General features: G+C 40.0%; 1 protein-coding gene across 1 annotated transcript in view; it reads left to right on the top strand.

Moving 5' to 3' along the window:
* The first annotated feature begins 6,190 nt into the window (after positions 1–6,190).
* The window catches only part of LOC125644004 (protein unc-13 homolog A-like), a 72,791-nt gene continuing 53,344 nt past the window's right edge, over positions 6,191–25,637 (top strand). Inside the window, exons 1-4 of the mRNA XM_075133071.1 lie at positions 6,191–6,295; positions 11,235–11,264; positions 15,515–15,614; positions 23,663–23,780. Of these exons, the coding sequence (XP_074989172.1) occupies positions 6,274–6,295; positions 11,235–11,264; positions 15,515–15,614; positions 23,663–23,780 (270 nt within the window). The 5' untranslated portion in view covers positions 6,191–6,273. The remainder of the gene's footprint in view (positions 6,296–11,234; positions 11,265–15,514; positions 15,615–23,662; positions 23,781–25,637) is intronic.

Genomic DNA, 25,637 nt, shown 5'->3' with positions numbered 1-25,637 from the left:
TGTATACCCATACTAGAGGGGCAAGCAGCATCCATACGCTACATGCCACCATAAATCTAGACATAATCTGTGATGTGGAGCTCAGGAGATAACAGCTCTGAATCACTTCCACAGTGTCATCAGAGTATTATCTCTAATTAGACTTTATCCTCCCTATTAGTCACCACACAGTACATATACAGAGACACATATGTATTTTAGTTTTAGAACCTATACAGGGAGCATCATGCTTTATTAAACCTACTAAGCTGTAACGTTGTGACTAATTACTAGTGCCCCTTCCCCAGCACCCCTTTGAGAACTCACTCAATTTTGAGTCACCTTCTCAGCCCAAAGCCCTTTAATTCACTATTACTAGGCAGCGACAGAGCGTGCCAAAGGCAGAACTCAAAACTCCCAAAACCAACACACAGTTTTTCATCAGTTCCATACAGTCTTCTGTTCCTAGGCTTCCCTAGCTTGCTGCTAGGTCTCCTGCCTCTGGCAGTCCCAACTATTTTTCTCCACCACACCTTTCTGTAGCTTTCTGCTGCCTTTTATAGTTGAAAATCTAATTCCCATCAGGTGGGGCTCACCTTGTAATCAGGGCTGGCTTAGTGGCAGGCTCTTCAGCCCCAGGGCAAGCCAACCTGTTACATAAGGTATGAAAAATACACAGACAATCATAAATCAGCATTTGTTGCAGGGATGAAAATTCAAACAGAGAGGGTTTAGATCCAACTATCTGAATTATTTCTAGAAAGCTTACTTAGGAACTACTTTTAAAATTTAGTAACTCAAGATACTGTAGAGCAATCAATTCATGTTACATATAACTAGAATAGCATTTCCCTATAAATAGTGTAAAAAGTAAGATTATCCAACAAGTTCTTGGAATGTACTGGAGACAATTTTTTATTTCAGAAGATGGAGAAAGCCACCAGGGGAGAAGCTGTTCCAGATTTGATTCTGACAAATAGTGAGGAACTGGTTGAGATTTTGAAAGTGGAAAGCAGCTTGGGGGAAAGTGGTCATGAAATGATACAGTTCATGATTCTAAGGAATGGTTGGAGGTGCAACAGTACAATAAAGATAATGGATTTTAAGAAGGCAGGGAGTTGGTAGGTAAGATCCCATGGGAAGCAAGTCTAAGGGAGAAAACAGTTCCAGAGAGCTGGCAATTTTTCAGAGTCATTATTAAGGGCACAAAAGCAAACTATCCCACTGCATAGGAAAGATAGGAAGTATGGCAGCAGACCACCCTGGCTTAACCAGGAGATCTTCAATGATCTGAAACTCAAAAAAGAGTCCTACAAAAAGTGGAAACTAGGTCAAATTACAAAGTATGAATATAAACAAACAACACAAGTATGTAGGGACAAAATTAGAAAGGCCAGAGCACAAAATTAGATTAAATTAGCTAGAGACATAAAGGTTAAAAAGAAAACATTCTACAAATACATTAGAAGCATGAGGAGACCAAGGACAGGGTAGGCTCATTACCTAATGGGAGGGGAAAATAACAGAGAATATGGAAATGGCAGAAGCGCTAAATGACTTTTGTGTTTGTTTTCACCAAAGGGTTGTCAGGTGTCCGGTTTTCAATGGGAACACCTGGTTGAAAAGGGACCCTCCCCAGCCTAGTAAAAATGAGCGAATGGAACCCAGGACACATTGGCTCTAGATAATTGACAAAGTTGTACCTATATTTTGGAGGCAAAGACTGAGCTGATCTAATTAGTAGTTCTTCTCTGCAAAATTGCTCACCAGTTTCTCAGGGTTAGAAATCAGCTGATTGATTTTCTGTATGTCCTGTCGCTTTGAAGATGTATCTCCTGATAGCACGTTTTGTTACTGAGTTCATTATTTCCATCTTTTATCACTTGTAGAGGCTCCTGAAAATTATAGTATACATCTGGGAGATGGAGAATCCATATTTCCAGGAGATGGTGATGGGCTAGCTGACAATGCTGACTTTGCCCATTTTGCTGGGTTTACTTCCTTCTCATTAGCTTTTGCTAAAAGTTTTATTTATTAATTATTATTTATTCATTCTGATACTGCTGGTTATCTTTAAAGTTTGCAGCGTGAAGCCTGAGTCAAGCTAAAACAGCCGCATAATGAATGAAGAACTCTCTACTGCACAAAGCCTAATCTTTGCTGCACAGCAGGAGCAGGGCTAAAAACCAAAACTTGTGTATTTTATATGTGTTGGGAGGCCACTTGCATACTGAACTATCTGTTATTTAAGAGATGCTGGTCAAATTTGGTAGGACCAAAATTTGATTATATTGTATTGCTTGTGTTGGTTTGTTATGTCCATGTAACTCTTTATTTTGTTTGGAACTGAGTATTTTTTATATATTATGGTAGTGGAAGCTACATTAAAAGTAAAGATTGAATATGGGGTTTCCAAAGACAAATTTGCTCAAGAGAAATTAATCATTAGGAGTTATGGAAAAAAGTAATTGCTAGAAATGATATTTTATTAATATGCAGAGATAGAAAAGTATAGGAAGCAATGAATTTTTCCCCAACACCTGCACTCTGTTTTTAATTTGAATGCTGCTACCAAGTTTTTTTCAAGAGAGAAATTTCTTCACATTCTGTTCCCTATAACTTTGAAGCCTTCAAGTCATCAGCAACTGTACTGTATCTTCATTTCCTTTTGAGAGTTGAGAGGTTAAATTCCACATTTTTGTGACCAGTATTCAAATGCACTTTGCTTCTTTGTACACCACACTAAGTTATATTCAAAACATGTATTCAAATGTTTTAATGTGCATACTTTTCTTATTACCAGTATCCTGTAAAAGAAATGCTTCCTGCTAAGAACAATACATGGCTTTAAAGCCAAATAGATCATCAGACTGCAACTACTTTGTTGATGAATTCACAGTCAGTCATGTTGTTGCACTGGTGAGGAATGCAATTTTCAATGTATATATTATGTAAATTGGCTTATGGAACAGCTCCTCAGCTGCCGTAAATCAGTGTAACTCCACTGAGGTGAAAGGAGCAGCTGAGGATCTGGCCCATTTACAATAAATATTTGAACACAAGTTTTTGGTAAGCTGGCCTTCAAGCAGTGTCAGGTACTGGAGTAGATCCGCATACGTAGAAATATAATTGGTTCTAGACACTGCCTTGTATTGCGGTACCTTAGAGGAGTTATTTTTAAAAAAAAAAAAAAGACAGTTCCCCCTGTGTTTTGGGTAGAAATGCAAGTCAAATAATTCCCCTTCCTCTGGCAGAGTGAGAAGATGCTGAGTAGTTATCCTTTCTGATCGATGATCTGGTCTCTTGTCTTCAAACTCATGTTGTGAGTGTTCTTCGGCCCACATAGGAAAAATATGAGTTCTATCAGATTATGTCCCATACGCCCAAATCACCCCTTATTCCCTTCTTTCTCATCTGCTCTATATTGGCTCTCCCGACTGATTTATACACAGCCTCATCCATGCAGCAACCTCTTGCCTCCCTTCCCAAATCCTCCACACAGCTCCCTCCCAACAGTAATCATTTCTTTTCCCTAGGCCCAAAGGAGCAGCTACCTTGAATGATCCCTCAGAATATGTGCTAATTATACTAAACAATGTGTTACACCTTGCATTTAGCTGTGATGCTTGGAGTACCTTTCCCAGACCTGAAGAAGAGCTTTGTGTGGAAAGCTTCTCTCTCACAAACAGAAGTTGGTCCCATAAAAGTTATTACCTCCCAACCTTATTGCTCAAAGAACAGCTACAACTACACTGCATACAGCTACAATAGTAATTTATAGCCTCAGAGTGAAGTAAAGGGATTGCAGGGCTGCTGTAGCTCTGTCAACCTAAATATGCAAGTAATTGTATTTAAGGAAGAAGAGGGGTTTTTTCCCTTATACGTTATAAAGTTATAAGTAAAAGTTCACTTCCTAACTGGAACTGGTGTCTGGTTTATGATGGTCCTTTGTGTTTTTTCCTGATTAATCACTTATATAAAGTCATTGTCCAAAAGTTTAAAAAGGCAAACAGTTTCCATGATGGAGCTCTTCTTTAAAAATATTGTGTGAGAGTAAAAAAAGTTTTGGACTTTTGCAGAAGTAGACATATGTATTGTGTATTGACTGTGTGGCAAAAAAATGAAAGATATAGCAGAGTGTCAATAGAACATGAAGCAGGTTCTATGACAGATTCTATAGTGCAATATATCATCATTTTGTAGCCTTTTTCATGTAAGTATCCTAGGATACAACTACATTGTATTACTGCCATGTTGGTAATCAAGCTCAGAGAGTGCCTTTTTCAATTTTCTGATTTTTCAGAATTGCAAAGGAACTGTGGTTTCAAATATATTTTTATGTGTTTGTACCACAGCTAGCATAGTGTGTCCTGTGGTGGACATGAAGCTGATATGTAATAATTTAGGAATACTGTATGTGACCTGGTTATTGGAATGTTTACTGTATACACATGTTGGTTTAGTTAATAGCAGGGCTTTTGGAAAAACGGGTAGACAATGGCTCCAGATAAAACACTCCCTAGTAAACAAGTCAGAAAGTTAAGAGACAATACCTAAGCTATAAGTTGTGAAGAATCTGATTCCTTAACAACTAATTTGCACAACTGTTTTGCCAAGGCTGGGAACACATGGATCAAAAGGACCCTAAACAATTAAAAGTCTCTCTGTCCAGAGGACAGGCAGTTGTCTTTGTGGGGAACAGGCAGACACAAGCAGACCGTGCACAGGGTCTGAAGCAGTGGCTGGTACACAAGGTATTCTAGCATGGGACCCATTTTCAGAGTGGGAGAAATGTAGATTTGGGTTGACCAAAACATTTAGGCAAATTCACATTAAAATTTGCCAAATTGTTTTGGTTAGGGGGGAAAACCAAAATCAAAACAAATTCCAAACAATTGAAAGGTTTTGTGTTTCGATTTTTCAGTTTGAAATAACTTTTTGTTTCAAATTTCACTACAGTTTGATTAATTTAGTTGCACAGCTCTATTACACATCATGCAATGGATACATTCTTATGCTGAGTCACTAAATTCTTTGACACATGTTCAAGTTAAGGGCCTGCTTCTCAACTGATGTAAATCAGCATAGCTCCACTGATTTCAGAGAAGCTATGCCAGATAAGAATCTGGCCCGGAATAGTCTAGGCTGCTGTGAAAAATGTGTTCAAAATAAAATTCACAAGTGAAAAATACCAACAGATATTGATCCAGCACAAACAATACCACCAGGAGAGTGTATTCGCTATAGCTTCATCATACTGTATGACAGTGTGATCCAAAAACAACTTAAGGAATAAAGACTTACCTGGTGAGGGGAAAAAACAACAAAAACAAAAAATCAAGGACATACAAGATTCTGGAGTAGGACCAGAGATCTCCATGAAATTGTGATTTGAATATCATTGAATAGGAGACATGGATTATGAAAAATACAGAAGAAAAAATGTGACATATCTATGGAATGAAACCTGCAAGAGTCAATCTCCCCTGATTAAAACTAAAAATAACAGTGTGCTACAAGAATGGGAAAAACCACTACAGTTTACAATCATGTTTTTATAAAGTTTTGAACCCTCATCCTGGAATACTATTATATTTTTTATAAACTAATATGCTATATCCTTTTAGAATAGCAAAGGGAGACAATGGATTTTGAGAAGACCACTAAACTCACTTTGTTTTTCCATGTGATTGCACAGGCATTCCTTTGCACTGTACTCTAGAAAAACAAGCCCAGCAGCCTGATTTAGCATGGCATAGACTGTAGCAAAACTAGGGTTTTCTATGTGAAGATCTATCTAGATTATATTAACTGTCTTAACCATCCCATCTTCTACTTCAAATGCTTTTTACTTGTTAAAATCAAAGTTTAAATATTCTGCAAAGTAACTGAACTAATACGTGTTCTCTCATCTCACACTGCATTTGTATTATTGCTGGCAAAGATGACACCCAGAACTGCCTTTAGGCTAAAGGCAGCTGTATAAACAAATGAAGCAGGGAGGGGGAAGAAACGGCTGTAATCTCTCTCTACTCTATTCCCATCTCCTATACTGTATATACAGAGAGGAAGGATTTGGGATTGGCCTTTAAACCCATTGGTCAAATGGCTGGCTTTGGTCCAGTGAAACATGAGAGGAGGCTGAGGGAAGAAGGAAACACTCCAACACACACACTTTCTCTCCATCCTCCTTCTCTCTGTAACAGTGATCATCAAAGCAGGAATAAACCTCATCCTGTTGTAATAGGGATTTGATTTTTTCTTAGTTATTCTTTAAAATAATCTTCTGCTTGAATGGAACTTCTCTGTGTAAAAGGTAAGTGTTTAATAACCAGATCATTCATCAGGGTAAGAAGCTTTTTGTAGGCACTTGCTAAGTACATCTCTGTGAAGCGTAGATGTGCACTACTTATTAACGAGAATAGGAATATTTGTTGCATAGCTTCCCCATGAGACAGACTCCAAGCATCTGTAAATTCTACAAAGTTTTTAAGCATTTGCAGGCTGGTTCAACGGCTGCTTTGATTGGGCTCAGCTCCAGGATATGCCTGTGGCTCACATTGAGACAGTTTGATAGCATCTCCTCCTGAGGCCTGAGAGTAGAAGTTTCCACTGAGTTTGAGAAGAGATGGGGTTGTTGAACAGAGCTGTATTGCCAGTGTAGTCCAATTTGGGAGATGGTTTTGAGGCTGCAGGGAAAGAAGGATGGAAGAGAAGGAGAAAGAGAAGAGATGTGGGGAAATGTAGAGATTAGGGTGGTAGGAGAGGGGTCTTCAGCAGAAAGTCCTGATATTTTATTCTTATTTATTGACAATTACCTACTGCAGTGTCAGATTCAATAGTGAAATATATGGCTATGTACTAATGCATGTATAGCACAAGTTTTACTTTTACATGGTGGTAGTAGCAGCTGTTTTGTGCCCATTAAATCTGTCTCTCTTCGTAGATTGGATTGGTGGGAAAAGTTTAGAACTCTCTTCCTGTTTTTAAAATCCAATTTTTACTAAACTTTAAAGGACATATTTGACTTTGAAATGATGACATGGTTGGATTTTAACAAGTGTGACTTCAAAATGAGCAGCGCTGCTGGTAGTCCTGGGGCTTTCTTGATCAATGGAAGTGACAAGAAAGCAGATCTATTACAAGTCAGACCATAATATGTTTGATTTCTAGTTGGTAAAGGCTAGATAACGTCTTTCCCCACCGACATATACATGCCTATGTACAGCCCACATCTTTAGATGGCAATGGGAGCTAATTTAGATTATGCAAACCCTGTGAGCTTTTTGAGTGATTATTCTCCATAGATGTTCTTGAGATACACACTGGACTCAGAGCCCAGTTGATGGATGTCACACCATACTCACTAGTTCTCTGGCCTCACTCCACATTATGTCCATCTGCTAAATAGTTGAAGTGGTTGCTTACACAATACTATGGCGATGTTTATAGAGCATAGGTATTAATATACATTGAATATGAGACAGGATTGTGCAACACAGCAAGAAGAGTCTGGTGGCCACAAGCTGTAGAAGGGTTACTGTCACCTTCCAAGCACTCCCTAAGAGGTGAGTGTGGCTCTGCTGTGTCCCATCTCAATTTCCCATCCTGAAGGAGGTAACAATGAGGTCACTCAAACACCCTGATCAAGGAGAAGCCAAACGCTCTGCTTTCTAGCAGAGTATCTCCCTTTAATAAAGCCTTCTGAAAGGAGCACATGTACAAGGGGTTAAAAGGCTCTTACCTCAGAGTCAGGATAAAAATTAAAAGTTCTAAACCAAAAGTCTCTAGTTTACTGCAGAAGAAGTTACTGGTAGAAGGCCTCAGTTTTCTCAGCTGTCTGGAGAGCTCTCCAGTCCTTCCCCCATTTGCTCGGGTCTCTCCCAGGCCTCCCTGCCTGGAAAGCTTTGTAGTCTTTCTCTTGCTTGTTCAGTCTCTCCTAGACTTCCCTACCTGGAAAAGCTATTGCCTCATTCAAGCTTCCTTTCTACTCAGGACCTTTGTTCAACTAAGCTCTCCTAAGCCTCTTATTAGGCCCAGGTACCCCTTACTGAATTAACTGCCTTCCAGCTATTTAGGCAGTTAATTATGCCCAGGTTGTCTTGGATTGGCTTGTTCTTTTCTGTGGAGCCTGTCACAAGTAGGCTGGGAATCTTCAAAGGGTCAGCCATCTGATACCAGCAGTGCTTGTATGAGGCTTCACAGGGTCTGCCCAGTATATTTACTTCCTCCTAGACATTGTTTAGTGTTAGTGATCCCTACCTACAGTTATAAGTGAGGACTTGTAATGGTCTTTATAGGATGCTGAGTCTCATATGAGGTTTATTTAGATTGTGTACAAACTCTTTATTCATGGGGCTGTATTGTGTAGACCTAGCCCAGTATTGTAGATGCGTGGAGTCATGCTGCCCCAGGTGAAGCTAGGGGAGGCCTGTACCTCAGAAATCCCCCTGGAGTTTCTCAGATCATAAGGTGAGTATGGAGAGCACCCTCTGGTGGTGCTGCATGCTCTCTTCTTCACAGCAGCCAGCTCTGGTGGCTGGGGCAAAGGTGGAATAAAGCCACCACCTTCCTCTTTCTCCACTCAGACAGAACTCCCTGGACTCCCCAGAGCGCAGGATTGCATATGGAGAGGATAGCACAGTTGAGAGGAAAAGTTCCTTGTGCATTCTGCCCCAGGCACAGTATGGACCATAGTGAGCCAGTACAGTTGACCTTCTAAGGCCCAGGGTTTCAGCCACAATATGACATGTAGAATATGCTGGTTTTTTCCACCTTACTCTTCTTCGTTCCCTGACCATAGTAATGTTTCTTCTTGTGGTGGGACTCTGAGGGAGGAGAATTTGCCTGTCTCTGAATACAGTCTTCTTTTTCAACTGCAGAGACAGGAAGCATTAAATGCTAATGGAATCTTACAGCTCTTGTTTCAGCTTCTCATCCTTTCTGACACAGAGTCATTCAAGTTTCATGGCATTTGTCTCCCTTCAGTCTGCACTCAAACTTTAGAGGAACTTCACCTTCTGTCTTTGTTTCCAGACCATACTCATTTTTAATTCCACCTCCTCACAAAAACTGAATATTGATCCAGAGACTTAGGAACAGTCTTATGTTTCCTTATGCATATTACAAACATGGCATCTTGCCAATGCAATTAACTGATGGGGGAAGAGAATCCTGGAAAAAATCTTAACTCTTTCCAGCCTATGTGCCCTTTAACATGTAAACATACACTTTATTCTCCACAGGTCCCTATGGGCTTCTATCACACCTGCTTACTTCATTGACAGAAATATGGGTGTCCTGTTTTTGCTCCTAATACCACTGCTAAGTCATCAGAGCTAGGAACTGAATGAGATAGATGCTATTTATCTTTGTGCATCATCAACAGAATTATCAAGTATGTGCAGGTGGCAGCCAGACAATCCCCACCCCTCATCTTTTTACTTGTAAACCAAGCACACTTGATCTAGAAATAATTGGGAGAGAATCAGCATAGAATACTACAATTCTGTCTTTACACAGTAGCTTTTCAGAACAGAACCTGGTTGAAAGTTTCCTGTAGTAAGAGAGAGTGGTTTTGGAATGGTGTGGCCAGTAAGGAGGGTGGTCCTTACAGCCACTGCCTCAGTTTATAGGTTACTAAAATCTGATCTCTCTCTTGGTTTTGACAAAATCAGAACTCAACCTGGTAGGAACATGGCCAGTGATGCTGGCGGTACCTTCCCTTGGAGTGATGAATAAGTCCCATTGCATTCATCAGAAAGATAGTCTAATAGTTAGGACGCTATCCTGGGACTTGAGACACCTAGGTTCAATTCTATGCTACACCCCAAAGTCTGTGTAGCCTTGGGTAAGTTTCACTTTGGGTATGTCTACACTGCAATGTAAGCCCAGGGTTAGTAGAACTCTGGCCTGTTAATCTAGGGCTTGAGTGTCTACATGTGTTTGTACTCTCAGGCTAAGAATTGTTGAACACTGGGTACCAACCTGGGGCTCCAGTGTCTATACTGCTTTATGCAGGCTTAAGTCCAACCACCCATATCCAAGATTTCCTAATGCCCTCCCAAAATGTTACTGCTTTAGCCCTTTGTTCATGGTACAGCGTGGGAAAACTTGACTATCCAGATGACTAAGAAAGTCAGCCTGTAGGATTATGGGATACTATTGGCATATTCCCAGAGGAAGAGTCCAAGTGGGGCTACATCTACATTGCAAAGTAATAGGGCTTGAACCCTGGATCCTGGCTTGACTCCAGCTCAGACCCATATATCATGTTTATGAACAATAAATGTGACACATTTAGCGGTAGCCAAGTAATTTTGGCTTCTGTTCATGACACAAGCTATTCTTGTTGAAATGGTGCCTATTTTTAGCTGTAATGAGAAATAAATCCTTGGAGTTTTATTAATTTCATAGCAGTGTGGCTTTGCCACATATGAGTTGTTTCTAAAAATACCATGCAGTAAATGACACCTTATTAAAATACCTAACTTATTCTAAAAGGAAGCACAGCAGCATTTTTTTAAAATCTTAGTGGCCCAAATGCTGATTCTTAACTCCATAGGATTGTATGCAACCATCCTATTTGGGGGTGGGAATTCACCCTTGTATTTGCACCCTCCAATGGCCTTCAGTTTATCTCAGCCAGTATCATTGTTGGTATGCCAATGAGAGCTCACCACCACACTGCTCTGCTGAGTTCCCCCAACTTACCATAGTTATCATAAATGGTAATTGGAAAAGAAGCAGACAGTATAATCTTTATGCTGCTATGGAAAACCTAACATGGCATTTCATAACTTCCAGTTAAAATTTTAGCTCCGGAGCCAGTAAGGTGCATGGATCTTTCAAAGGCCGGTGGTGTTTGAAATAAATTATTACTAAAGTCAGTTGTTTAGTATGGTTTATTATGTCATTAAATCAATGCTTGTTATATTGTATTTATATACCAGGTATTTACTTAAGACAATTTTTTTCTCTTTCCTCAAGATATTTAGAGATCTTATCCTCTTGACAAAAATGTGGACAATATTGTAATATAAGATTGCTCTGATTATGTAATTTTGTCTTATATTATGATATATTAATACAGATACGACTTTGATATAGACCTCACTTGTATCTTTAAATGATGAATAATTTTTTAAAAGACGGAAATTTCTTAGTTTTTAAAAGAATATTTGCAGCTAAGAATCTTCTAAAAGTATTATAGGAATTAATATAGTTACATGTATTTCTCTTTTTATTTTTAATAGTGAAAAAAGGACGGTTGAATGGCGCTGCTGGTAAGTTTGCCTTCCCATACTCTAAATTTAGACAAACACCGTTTTTTTTCTTTTAAGAGCAAATATGCATTGTGCTAAAGTAAATCTGTTTAAGCTAGAAATAGCGGTAGGTCCTCAATCTATCCAGGGCAAAAGAAATAAGGACATGCAAGTTTGCTATGCAAATTTTTCTACTATTTACAAGGAGATAAATGAATCACAGCACTTTCCAAACAAGATTAAGGTCCATAATGTGACATAACATTTACTAATGTTATTTTCTACCATACTAATGCTTGAAGTGTACATTTGCATGGGAAAAAAGCAGACAGAAGGTCCTGAGACAAGTGAAACCATTGTGATGGGGGAAGCGGGAGATATTGGTGGTGCAGAGTTTGCAGCTTCACCAAAGGTGGGCAGGGACTGTGCCTGAATGTGTCCATTGAGGACAATAAAGAAGTATGGATGGGAGCAGAAGCCCCATAGATCTGTAGCTGGCTGGTTCAGATGGGAGCACTAACCCATGACCTTGACCAAAATCTGGATGCCTGGGATTGTTTTCAGTCAGCCTCTAGGGTCAAGGGCTGGACAATGGCTAGAGAGGCAAGACCAGACTCAGGCAGACACAAACATTTCAGTGATCTGTGTAGACAAATGCAGATTAAAACCTGAGTAAGGACTTCAAGATTTGACATAACAATAAAATAAAATAATACATTACCTTTAACTTGGGGCACTCCAGGACATTGTTAGGAAACAATAGGAAAAGGAGTACTTGTGGCACCTTAGAGACTAACAAATTTATCTGAGCATAAGCTTTCGTGAGCTACAGCTCACTTCATCGGATGCATTCAGCGGAAAATACAGTGGGGAGATTTATATACATAGAGAACATGAACCAATGGGCACTACCATACACACTGTAATGAGAGTGATCACTTAAAGTGAGCTATTACCAGCAGGAAAGCGGGGGGGGGGGTAAAATATGGCTGACTGACTAATGCTGCCCTGTGGTAACCCGTGCAGATTGTTTTAGATTACTTGGATTAAAGAGAGGTGAATTTTGAGGTCATTTGAACTACCACATTTAAGCCACTGTCTCAGAATATGATTCTCATTTAACTCATTGAGAAGCACAGTCATTATTAGTTACATCTGCATTTGTGAAGCGTAGAACATGGGGACATTTCTTTTCGCTGTCATTATGCATAATATTGTCACATAAAATGATTGCACAAGATCCAGCAAATGTTATGTTTCATCTGTGCTCTAATTTACAATAGATGCTTACATTTATAGCACTGCTTGATAAATTAAATAAAACATTTAAATTGACCTTTGAATGTTATTTAGCACTAGCTATTATCAAAGCTAACAGTGATGCAGACTGAAAGATATATTCAGAGATAAAGGGCCAGAGTTCCCATTCTTGAGGAACTGCAGAAGAGGTGCCTATATGTGGGAGGTAGAGGTGGTCTTAAGCCACCCGTATGTTCCCACTGTTCCACTCCTGCCAGTCCTCTTCTTCATGTGAGGTAGAACAGCTGTAAGGCTATTCTGTCTTGTGTTGGCTGGCCATAGCTCCACTGGGCCATTACAATAGTCAGGGATGAGCTAGGCAAAGGGATGACCCAATAGTGCTCCATTTTCCCCCAACTGTGGACCCTGAATTGGACAGAAAGGGAAGTGACATAGAAAGTGCTATGGCAGATTTGGGCTACGAAAGATTCCAATCTTCAAGTAGCTAGTTAACTGGAATTTACAGCTGCTTTTCACCACCAGGGTTTATCAGTGAATGTGGCTCAGAATCTGCATTGTTATAATTTAAGGGTTTTGTGTATGTCTCTGTGTGTGCACGGAGGCATGTGGTGAAGGATGTATTACAAATGTCTCTTTTTCTTAAGTTTTCTTAAGTTGGTCCAATAAAAGATATTACCTCACTCACCTTCTCTCTCTTTTCCAAAAGTAGCTCGTGAGATTTCAGGGAGGGAGAGAGAGATGGGGGAGAAGCACTGTGGGGACATTCAAATGCAGAGAAGAGACACTGAGGTCTTAAGCATAGGAGTCAATCAAGGAGAAGCAGCTGCTTGAACATGGTAGATAACAGAGCTGTAGTAAGAGAAGAAAAAATGATAGTTCAGCCAGTCAAGATTTTCTTCAGAGGTACTCAGCTATGTGGGAAAAGGTGCTGGGGAAGCAACAGAAATGTGAGCCAAGTTTGAATACTGGTGAGAGAGACTTCAGTGTGAGAGGGGAGTGAATCTGTCAAACGTGGATGAAAGCTTGGAGTTAAAGGTGGATTGAATAGAGATTCTTAAATACATGTTTTTAAAGGTTAATCTGCCTGTCTAATTGCTCTGTTTCTCATCCATTCTGGCTGCATTTTCAAATTGCACTGAATATTTGAAAAGATGTTAGCTTTAATATCGGATGAAGGGTATTTATGTTTTTGATATTTGTTTTTGGAGATAGAAGATTAGATTTTTGATGGTGGTGTTCAAAATCACTAGAATTAGGCAACTAATTTATGATTGATGTGGATCCCTTCCCAATGCTCATACAGTCTGATGCACAAGCCCAAAAACTACAAAAAAATCAAAACATAAAATAAAAATGACATACAGCAAAGATACAGAAAATTTGCAATTTTCATTCTCTGTCAGGTTATTTGGCGTATTCAGAGAGTTACCCTGCATAATAAATGAATCATATATTGAAAGCTTTTAATCCACAAACAGATTTCTAAACCTATATTGACTTTGTTAATAGTTTGTTCAGTCTGAGAGCAATGACATGATATTTGAGACGCTTGGTACATTGACAAAGAAAATAAATAGATGACTTGGTGAATGATGACTTAGTTTACTCACACTAATTTGTTCCAATTAATTTGTTGTCCCGTAAGAGCTCCCCTTTTGACAGACCTGGCCTATTGGTCAAGTGGCATCACAGAGTAGCCTACAGGGTGTAGCCTGCATTTTGGACTCCACCTCACAAATCCACACTGGTTTAAAATGCCAGTGTGCCTTAATGAAATATTATCATGCACTAGCTGTTATGGTTATCAACCTCTCTGAAAACTTTAACAATGCAGGTTAATTAAATGCAGATCTTTAAATGAAGGCTGTAGAAGTTAGTGATGGTACTGAACCAAACCAGGAATTGGCTGCTCTACTTTGTGCCAGAGACCAGTTTGATCTTTATCCCGCCCCAAGATCGAGGACATTGAAAGATGGTTTACAGCCACCTTTGCATCCCCTCACAACAGCAGCATCAAATTCTGCTGTGATGCAACTGAGGACTGAGCCATAAGCATCTTACTATTTATTGGAAGGGACAACTTTGCTACCACATTTAGATTTACATTGGTGCCTATTTTTGTACTTCTGTGATTTCATTCCGTTCATTGCAATGTAGACAGTCATATAATGTAACTCAACGTGCTTTGGAAATATCTTGACGTTACATTTACTCTAATATGCATAATGTGGGGCAGGTTTTCAGACATGGCCTCCATTTTTGGACTTACAAAAATGCATGTACAACTTATTTACCCATTGATTTCAATGGGAGCTAGGCACCTAAATACCTTTGAGGAGCTGGGCTTTTCTCATGATGTTTTGTAACTACTGCCACCTAAACAAGGAAGGCGTCTCTTTCTGTAAATAATGCACCACTTTTGTCCACACCTAACTATTAGAGAACTAACTACTTCCTATCGAATATGCTCCTGCTAGAAAAACAACTTATTCACATTTTATACAGTGGACACCAGACACAATTCATACCTCTAGCTGCTTTAGGAATGTTTTGTTTTAACTTATTTTGCTACACAGAGAGCCATATTCAGAATTATTGGGGGTTTCATAGCTAAGCCACAGAACTGAGAGGCATTTCTGTGTGGGTTGTATCGTAGTTAGAGTTAACTCCAAGGTACTGGGAGTTTAAGGGTATGTTTACACTGTAAAAAAACCCCAAACAAACAAAAACTGTGGCTGTGAGTCTCAGAGCTTTGATCAACTGACTCGGTCTTGGGGACCCTCACTACAGAGCTAAACATAGCAGCATAGATGTTTGCACTTAGGCTGGTGCCTTGGCTCTGAAACCCGGCGAGGGGGGTGGGTCTCAGAGCCCAGGCTCCAGCCAAGATGGAAAGGCTACACTGCTATTCTTAGCCCCATAGTGTGAACTCCACAAGCCTAAGTCAATGCCCCCAGCTCCTAGCACAAAATAATGAAAGGTAGTTAATTTGTTTGTTGTTTCTGTTTCAGACACATTTAATACCTATGTTGTTTTAAAAATCCAAAATCTAAAAAGCACCACAATAAACAGAAAAGGAAGCGAACCTTGCTGGGAACAAGACTTTATGTTGTAAGTAACAGAGATTTCTTGTCAATTAGTTTGCATTGTGTCATGGCTATGTTGATACAACTGATAATGAACTCTATGACCAAACACAGCCAGCAGCTCCAGGGAAGGGGAAATCTAGCTCAGGGAGAACATGGGCTAGCCCCTGGCCTCAGGATCCAGGCAAAGTAAGTGGTCTGAGCTGTTCTGCCAGAATGCAGATCAAGGGGAGAAGAAGCCTTTGTGATCCAGTTTCATTAAGTTTATTTTAGCCCCAGTGAATAGGGAGCTCTAAGATGGTAGACAGGATTCAAGTAGACACAATTTTTTATTTTCCATTCCATCCCCCTGCTTGCCAGTTAGATATGCCCAACATATTATTTTAACTGATCATTGAGATTCTTTTAATTGCTGACCTATTAGACCCAATATATTGTTCCTTATGTCTCTCTCCAAATCCTGCCCACTGCCATCTCCCTTGCTTGAGCCACCTTTTTCTCTTTCCACCCCACCATCTCATCACTCCTGTTTTATTCAAGAGCTTTATTGGCTCCCCACAGCTAGATGGGCACAGGCACATATTCTGCCTCACCTCAGCTCATTTTACAGATCTGTTCTCAACTGGGATTTTCAAAGGAGCCTAAGGAAGTTAGATATCTGGCTCCCACTGAATTCCTGTGTGGTTTGGGCGCGTAACTCCCTTATGTTCCCCATCTCCACTTTTTCCTCTGCATCCTTGCTTCTGTTGACGTCCGGTCATATTCTCATATCTACTATCACATCTTGCTGCCTTCTCCTCTCATCAGAGCAATATCAGTTTTACTCCTAGCAACTAGGATTAGTGGAAAATTTTCAGTGTTAATTTTTCAGATAGAAAATTGACGCAAAGAAATTTTTGGTAAAAGTATTTGCTTTCCTCCAAAATGATAGATTTTTTTTAAAAATCTAAAAACCAAAAATATTTTTGGTTTTAACCAAAATTTCTTTTGGTTTTTGGCCAAAATGTTTTGGATTCAGTTACCAAAAAAAAAAAAAAAAAGTCTTCAGATTCTCAGTTTTTTGACAAAAAGTTGATATTCTCAGTGGAAACCACTGCCCCAATCATTTTCCAGCCAGCTCTGCTAGTTTATCTCCTTTCTGTCTTTTCCTGCTAAGTCTCCAAGAAATAAACCCCATGATCCCATCATCATATACTCCCTTCAGCTCCTCCCCCTTCCCAAAACCTTTTCATCTTTGAACTTTTAATGTAATTTAGCATTTTCAGGATTTCACACATTTGACTTGTTTTTAAAATAATAACAATAGCCTAAGATCATTGTTTCAGTTTAAGAATATTAAAGTTTCTGGGCCTGATTCTCATTCATACCAAGTCCAGTTTTCACCACTCTGCCAGTGAAAAAGGGTCTTTAAATGTGTGCAAGGTACATTTCCACCCTCTTTAAGTCTCCTTTGTACTGCTAGAGTTGTCTTACTGTAAACCAGGATCAGGCTTTCTGTCTGCAAATTGTAGTAAAGTTGTCATGTCTCGGTGCAGTACTTTCCTTGGTATATAATATTGTGTTAGAAGATTTTTATGATATTTACTAATCTAGACATAGTAGTTTTACTATTACTACTAGTACTACCAGTGTACTATGCCTTTTTGCATGAGAAAGTAGGTATTGTGTATGAGGAATCAGAGTAACAGCCGTGCTAGTCTGTATTCGCAAAAAGAAAAGGAGTACTTGTGGCACCTTAGAGACTAACCAATTTATTTGAGCATAAGCTTTCGTGAGCTACAGCTTTTTTACATACTTTTCCACAGTATGCATCCGATGAAGTGAGCTGTAGCTCACGAAAGCTTATGCTCAAATAAATTGGTTAGTCTCTAAGGTGCCACAAGTACTCCTTTTCTTTTTGTGTATGAGGAAGAATTTCAGCATTGGCCCCTCTCCATTACCCTTAATGCAGAAGCTGTCTTAAAAAATATTTCTCTCTGATATTTATACAGGAGGAGAGCTGTTGTTTATGACCCGAGTCTTCTAACTTTCCTATAACAGTTGTTGAAAATTCAGTTCGTAGTGAAAAGGAAAGGGGTACTTGTGGCACCTTCGAAACTAACAAATTTATTTGAGCATAAGCTTTCGTGAGCTACAGCTCACTTCATCGGATGCAGTGAGCTGTAGCTCACGAAAGCTTATGCTCAAATAAATTTGTTAGTGTCTAAGGTGCCACAAGTACTCCTTTTCTTTTTGCGGATACAGACTAACACGGCTGCTAGTCTGAAACCGTTCTTAGTGAATTTGTGTTCTCTGCAGTAAAAACCTTTTGCTTTCAGTCACATTGTGTCTTTGTCACATGGCAAAGAAATTATAATTGCAGTGGTAAATTAACCATTTAGTAGGAAGCATCTCTGGAAAATTGCGCTAGGCATAAGGAAATGTGTTATTTAGGTTGCAGTCTAAATCTGACAGAAGGATACAAAACCACCTTTCTAGCAGCAAAGAAAATAAACTGTTTGCCCTGTGATAATTAAAGCTCATTACCTAAAAGTTAGAGAAAATCTTTTCTGAGCCTGCTGTGGCTCCATCTGCTGCTCACTGAAGCATACAAGGGAGTAGCCTTTTAAAATGCCCTATAAATAGACATTTACAAATACATTTATACAGAGTCATGTTCTAGTCCATTTCTTTAAGTGCTCTTTCTCTTCAGATGTATCCCAAGGAGTCAACAAGTTTGCTTCTTTTAATGTACACAGCAGTTTAAGCCTTCAGCATATGGCTCTGCCTTTTGATTTCCAATGTAACATTAATATCATCATAGCACTGAGGAAATTGAAAGGCAGGATTTTGCCATGGGGTAGCTCTTCGCACCTGTGTAAAGTGAGAATCGGAACAGAAATATTTCACATCCATTTTGGACAGGTGTTAGTGACAAGGCAGCAAAAAATCAGGCCATGACTCCCCAGGCAACCCAAATGCATACAGTATGTAAACTGCTTGTGCAATGCAGCATGCATCCGTTATATTTTGTTCATATTTAATACACAAATCAGGGGAACCACCCTTTGTTGCTTCAGTAGTTTTTCCTTTTTACAGGTAAATGTGAATTCACAGGATTTCACTGTGATTAACTGAAATAATTTATTGTTTAATCTCAGAATTTATTCCTGTTTGATTTAATGTGTCAGATAAACATTAGGAATAAAAGTATCATCACTCATACCAGCAGCATAGTTACATTGTTTGTTATTACTAACACTTAAGGAAATAGTTCATAGCTGTTTGTGGTCTAAATATACAAGATGGCAAGATGTGCCATCATGAAATAACTTTTATTTCTGTCTGGGGCTTTATTGTATTGATTTTGTATAAGACAAACCATACCTAAATGTAGTTATGAATTCCCAAGGCAGAAGTGAATGATAAAGATTTGGTACAAACATTTCTGTCTTTAAAATAACAAATAATAAAATACACATACGATCCACAGGTAGAAAACAAAAAGGGGGGGGGGGGCTAATCCAAAGCCCATTGAAGTCAAGGGGAATCCTTCTATTGCTTCTGCTACAACAGTCTATCACCTCTAGCCAGGTATGACAGTTTAGAAAACCTATCCTAGCTTTTACTTTATTCAGTGAAAGCAAGTGAGAGGGTCAGTATATACTGGGGCTGGTCCCCCTTACTCCCAGGTGTCTGAGAGGAAAAGGGGCAGCATTCCCCAATACCCATGTTAATCATCTACAGATGCTGCTCTCTGCAGCCTGATAGAATGGGGGTAATCACCCAAGCTGGCGTTGGAAACTCTCATGATTTCATGGATATTGGGCCATAACTGCCAAACATGATTTGGGTGGGGGAGGGAGAAGTTTAAACATCAAAAGAGAGACTAAAACCATGTCTAGTCTTTAAAAAGATCTTCTGGGTTTTGCAGTCTGAGTCATTATCTTTTAATTTCTGGAGTTGGTATTGGTGCTTACCCCTCCCCTGCTAAAAAAACAGAGTTGGTGTGTCACAGAATAGGTGGCCCCTGAGGGTGTAAAGCACCCAGCCTACCTGGATTCTCCTTAGGAGAGCCTGTCACACCAGTGAGTAGTTAATGACCTAGGTGACTGAGTGGCAGTTAACTCGTAAAGACACACCTGGACTTAATAAAGGGTTATGAGGGCTCCTTAGTCAGGAAGCTACAACACACAGAGGTAGTTCCTGAGGAGAGGGACTTTTGGGGGAAGCTGGTTAGCAAGCTTACCAGAACAGGGGACCAAGGAAAGATGTTATGGAAGATATCTGGTTCTAAGAGTGGCAAAGCCCTAGGAAGGCCTGGTCCTAGCAAAAGGATCTTATCAGACAGAAGCAAAGTGTTCAGGTAATTGGGGAACTATGTGCTGGTCCAGAGAAAGAACCCTTCCCCAGGTGATGGTAGGAGGCCTAACCCCAGAAAAGGGTTCTGGGTTGAGAGGGCCTTACTAGTGAAGAGCCTGGAGTGAGAAGAAGGAGGGAGTTATGTGGGGGGGCAGGCTAACTAAGAAACACCCCTCTACTACAATGCTGGAGTGAAGGCTTCTCTGTATACTGCGTTCAGCCTTTTATTAATAAACTAGATCTCTGAAGGGGCACTAGTCACTATATAAGAGCCTCACTGAACTTACTAATAGCACATAAGGTGAAACTGAGGCAATGACACAACTATGAGTTCACACTGGGCCACCCAAGGGTGCTCCAGGGGTGAGTGCTTGCCATGACAGTGTTATCACCCATTTAGCATCAGCCTCTGACACTGCCTCACTTTCCCCTCTTGGGGTTCTCAAACACCCAGATGCTTGTAAGTCATAATACCCTTTTTGGATGGTGGGGGCTGATGTACTTAAAAAAAAAAATTACAGTTCAAATGCTAGCGTAAGTCAAAACAAGTCTTTCCACAACTCTACAGTTTCTTCACCACTTGGTGGACTCAACATTTCTTTTCCAAACTGGGGTTCTGGTGTCTCCTCGAGCCTTTTCCTTCTTAAATCTGCCCTTCACTGCAGGTAATGCCAGCCAGTCCTTTCATCTGATCTAAATTGTTACTGTGTGTTTGCCTTTCATCCAGGAAGCAGGTGACCCCCAGGTTATGTCTCATAACACAAGAATTAGGGGTTATCAAATGAAATTAATAGGCAGCAGGTTTAAAACAAACAAAAGGAAGTATTTTTTTCACACGACACACAGTCAACCTGTGGAACTGCTTGCCAGAGGATGTTGTGAAGACCAAGATGCTAACAGGGTTAAAAAAGAACTAGATAAGTTCATGGAGGATAGGTCCATCAATGCCTATTAGCCAGGATGGTGTCTTTAGCTTCTGTTTGACAGAAGATGAGAAAGGGCAACAAGGGATTGATCACTTGATGATTACCTGTTCTGTTCATTCCCTCTGGGGCACCTGGCATTGGCCACTGTCAGAAGACCGGATACTAGGTGTGATCGGGGTCCTAGTGGGAGCCAGCTGTGGTCACTCAGTTAGAGTGAACTGCAAAGAATGGGGCAGCCGAACCCAAAAAAGATGGTGGATATTCCAATACTGTACTTAGATTTACCAAGCCAGCATAAAACAGCTTCTTTATTACCTTACTGGGTACTCAGAAGTCCAAACAACACAGTTCCCTTAAAGTTATCTAGCCTCAGGCCTCCATCCAGGTACCCATGTCAAATATGATAAGAATTTCTGTAAATCTTATTTCATCATATAAAAGAAAAGGTTCTACCAATCCCAAAGGATCGGACGCATTACCTCCCAGGTTAATGAATGTTTCAGATCTTACCCAAATACACGCTACAGCCAATGCTCATTAACAAAACTAAAATTTATTAAAAACAAAAGAGAGAGAGTATGGTTAAAAGATCAATGTACATACAGACATGAGTTCAATTCATTGAATTGCAGATTCATAGCAGAGATGGTGAGCTTTGTAGTTGCAAAGAGTTATTTCAGAAGTAATTCATAGTTTATAGTCTAATGTCCAAATAGCATATTCAGGCTGTACCAGCATAACTGGGATCTCAGTCTTATGACTCAAACTTCCCCTAATGAAGATGAAGCAGATCTGAGATGAAAGAATCAGGACGCAAGGGTCTTTTATACAATTTCATGTCTTTTTGACAGGTGGGAGTTCCTCAGGGAACAAAAGGTAATTAGGATGACTTTGAAGGAGGTCCATCACCGATTAACATAAGGCCATTTGCTTGTTCCTCCACCGTTCACACTACATTTCAAAGAGAGATGAATACCAAGATATCCCATGTTTACAATTCATTTAAATGATATCAGAATATAGCATGGACTGGGACTGTTGATTACACTGTTGACCCTACTCTTACATATGTAAATATACAAAAACACAAACATTATCTCCCTGCATGTCTTTTGAGGGTTATTTATTTATTTTATTTTCTAGTTATGCATCACAATAGGCTAGATGGACCTTTGGTCGACCAAGTATGGCAGTTCTTAGTCCTGGCCTCAAACCCATGTCCTGGGAGTCAAATATCTGAGCACAGGTGGGACTAAGGCCATAATCCTTAAAGGCCAGATCACTTTCTGACACCATGATGCAGGTGTAGTTTTACCAGCAGCCATGCAAAATCTCTGCCATGATCACTTCTGCATTTCAGAAAGTTTTTTATTTATTTTTTATCTTTGTGTTTTGTGATTACTAAATACCTGGACTGATTAATTATTCATGTATGTATGGTCCTGTAGTAAGGAAACTGTTGCCAATGTCTTGTCAAGTACCCCCCAAAAAGTCACAGATGGGGCTAACCTAAATGATCATCCTCCTCACCCCAATGATAATGGGACAATTTGGCTCTAACCAGACGCCTCTTATAACTAAAGGGTAATGTTTTCAGATTCACTCCTCGGTAACCTAGGAACTGTTAGTTTCTAATCACAGATTTGTTTACAAATAGCTCTTTCAACTTGGGTGAGAGCCCAGCTTGGCCCTTTCAATCTGTTTCTCTAGCTATGTCTCAGGGATGCTATCAAGTTGAAGAGTTAGTTTTTTGTGAAGCACTACAGTGCTGTTACCTACCAATATTTAAAAATAGTAAATAACTAGAATATGGGTTGTGAGGAGGCTTAGAATTAGGTTACTGTACAAGGGTGTCATTGAGCAGGTATTTCCTTAGATTATTAAAATATATTTTAACTACTGTTTGGACAGCCAACTAACTAACTAAGGGCTGGATACACAGGGTAAGTCCTGTACCTATGTGAGCAGCTGCACTAGAGGTTGGGTGTGTGATTCACTCTAGCACACTGGTCCTGGGATTCTTCCTGAGGAGAGCAGCTTCAAAATCCATTGGAAGGTCAGAGCAGCAACACTGGTCTGAATCAGTGCATCTTCTGCTTACACCTACCTTTTTTTCCTGGGCTATGTCAGATGGCTCTAGGTCTTCCAGCGAAGCAGGAATATTGGCTGCTGGTACCAGTCTGCTGCCCCACTCCTGACAGACTTTTTGATACACAAAGTATGGAGCTGTGAAATCAGTCAAGATCCTGAAAGTTAGTACTCAAGTGTATTATTGACTTGGATCTTGGAGGTTTATGTTCATAACCATGCCAGTTACTTCATATTTCACAGTAGAACCCATATTTTATTATCTAATTGGAGATTGTTAATAAAATCAAAAAGTTCACAAAACTGAACATTTCAGAAGTACAGTAGATCCAGGGCATAGGTTGCAGTATGGTATACTGCACTGTTTTTTTCTTTCCGTTCGAAGCGCTGCGAAACAATTTCTAATTGAAGTTATCAGAATGTGAAGCGATGTCGACTTGCTCTTTACTGACATCGCTTTTGTTTGTGATTTTATTTTATTTTGGTCAGGAGGAAGCATTCATATAACAGGTCATTTGTAAGATTGGTGTTTGTAAAAGTAAGGTTCAATTATATATTAATGATGATAATTGTGTGGTTAGAAAGCAGTGGTTCAGAGTATTCTAGTGGAGTAGTAGTAAAACTATCATTAAGATTGCATTTTCAGATTTTCAGGTTTGCTGTCCCAAATCACAGTATCTGGTTGGTTTGTTTATTTGTTTGTTTTGTTTATTTGCAGTGAAATCAGTGATGTTGAAAAGGGCTTCATGGTGGAGCTGTGGAAGAAAGGCTTGATATGGGACAAACTTTTAGGTACTTTATGGATTCCCCTAACAACTGTGGAATATGCAACAGATGTAAGTTGACTTGCTGTGCAAAAATGTTTTGTGTACAATCTGATTAAAAACTTATTTTCAGTCTCTCACCTACTGTAATTACACTTATGATTAATCATAAGTGACATCTCAGTTGCTTCAGGCCATAAAACTGAGGCACAGTGCATATGCAACTCTCAAAGTAATAGTTGATATGCATAAGCTGTTATTCTCTGCAGAAGCGTTTCAAGTACTGAATCAGGTGTAATTCAGTCAGTGGGTTAAAATTCACCTGTGTTCACTAATTATGAGAAATGCAGAGGCAGTGTGGTTTATGTGATTAGAGCAGGGAGACTTGGAGTCAGGATTCTCAGCCTGGCTCTTCCACTAATTCACTGTGACCTTGGGCAAGTCACTTTACACACCTATAAAATGGGCACAATACAAGCTACCTACCTCTCAGGGGAATTGCAAGTCTTTAATAATCAAGAGTGTTATGATCTCTGGATTAAAGGTAGGTGAAAAATGTTATTTTGTTCCATTTTTAATTGCTGTTAAAAATACATGATAAATCAGCTGGCAGCATGGTCAGAAGAGGCCTTAGAGAGGGCCCTCTTAAAACTAAGGGCCGTCTCATAGAGCAGAAACTTGCATCCTGTGAGGCCCACAGCTAAGAGGGATTTCTTGATTTATGAGGGCCTTTCCAAAAACTAGATCCAAAACGATTATGGATCTGTGCAGCATGCCTTCTCTGAGTGCATTTATCAACTCTGCTGCAATGGCTGCTATTACAGCCAATCCTTAAGCCAGACCATAGCTGTGGTATCTGTGGTTAATTGTGCCTAGACTTAGGTTTATAAAAAGGAAAGGGAAAAACTGCTTAAAGCCATGGCCAGGAGGATGTGTTAACTGCTCCTTCTCTTTAGTATTTCTACCTATCTCCTGACATTGGGAAAGGAGTGAAAATGGAGGAAAAGTTATAGGAGGAAGGACGGAATAGAGAAGAGATTTTGGGGGAGGGACGGAAAGGGGAAGACTGAGGAGATGGGCTCCACTCAAGAACAGTTGTGCTGGGTACATACTTATGTAGGACCTTGGAGCTGAGTGGGCTGGGTTCATGGTGGGTTGTCTTACTCAGAAAGCAGTTCAGACTACTGCAGAGAATAGGAACTCTGAAGCTGCATGGCAGAGTGCTGTGGAATACGCTGTGGGTGGCATCAAGAAAGAGACAAATCAAGCAGTCTGGCTTCCCAACAGGCCAGCTTATTCAGGAAGCAGGTCATACTGCTGGAGAGGCTAGGAATCCTGAAGCTGCATGGCAGAGCATTGTGGAACTGCCTGGGGGTGGGAGCGGGAAGGGAAGGCGCCTATGTCAAATGCTGCACAATCTGTCTTGCTCTGCACAACCCATGGGAGCTACAGAAACACTCTCTGCTGCCCCAACAGTATAGAGGTTGGGTCCAAACCCGCTCCACGGAAACTTTAAAAAATATCAACAGCAATTTATGTCCCAACCCTTGTACCTTCTCTCCCTCTTCTCAAGGAATGGTGATTGGGAACTGCAATAGAAAGGCAGCTGTTGTTGTTAATTTTTATTTGTTTGTTAGTTATGGTAGGGATAACCTAGAACGTGCTAGGCACCGTACATATAGGGAGTAGCAGACAGTCCCTGCCCTGAAGAGCTTACAATCTAAATAGACAAGAAAGATGCAGGGTTAGGGGAGGGGTATGAGACTCCAGCCCAGCAAACTATATGACAACAAACATTATGTTAGTCCCATGATATTTTTTGTGGGGGAGGGGTTAGTTAGGTGGGATCTGCTAACTGGGAAGGGAAGCAGGGTGAGGCGGTTAGGGGAGGGGAGAAGAGAGGTATATGTGGAGTGAAGATTAGGTGAA

This window comes from Caretta caretta, chromosome 10 (genome assembly GCF_965140235.1).
Source record: "Caretta caretta isolate rCarCar2 chromosome 10, rCarCar1.hap1, whole genome shotgun sequence".
Lineage (NCBI taxonomy): Eukaryota > Metazoa > Chordata > Testudines > Cheloniidae > Caretta > Caretta caretta.
The sequence above is the reverse complement of the archived record's forward strand: the minus strand, read 5'-3'. Positions and strand labels throughout refer to the sequence as shown.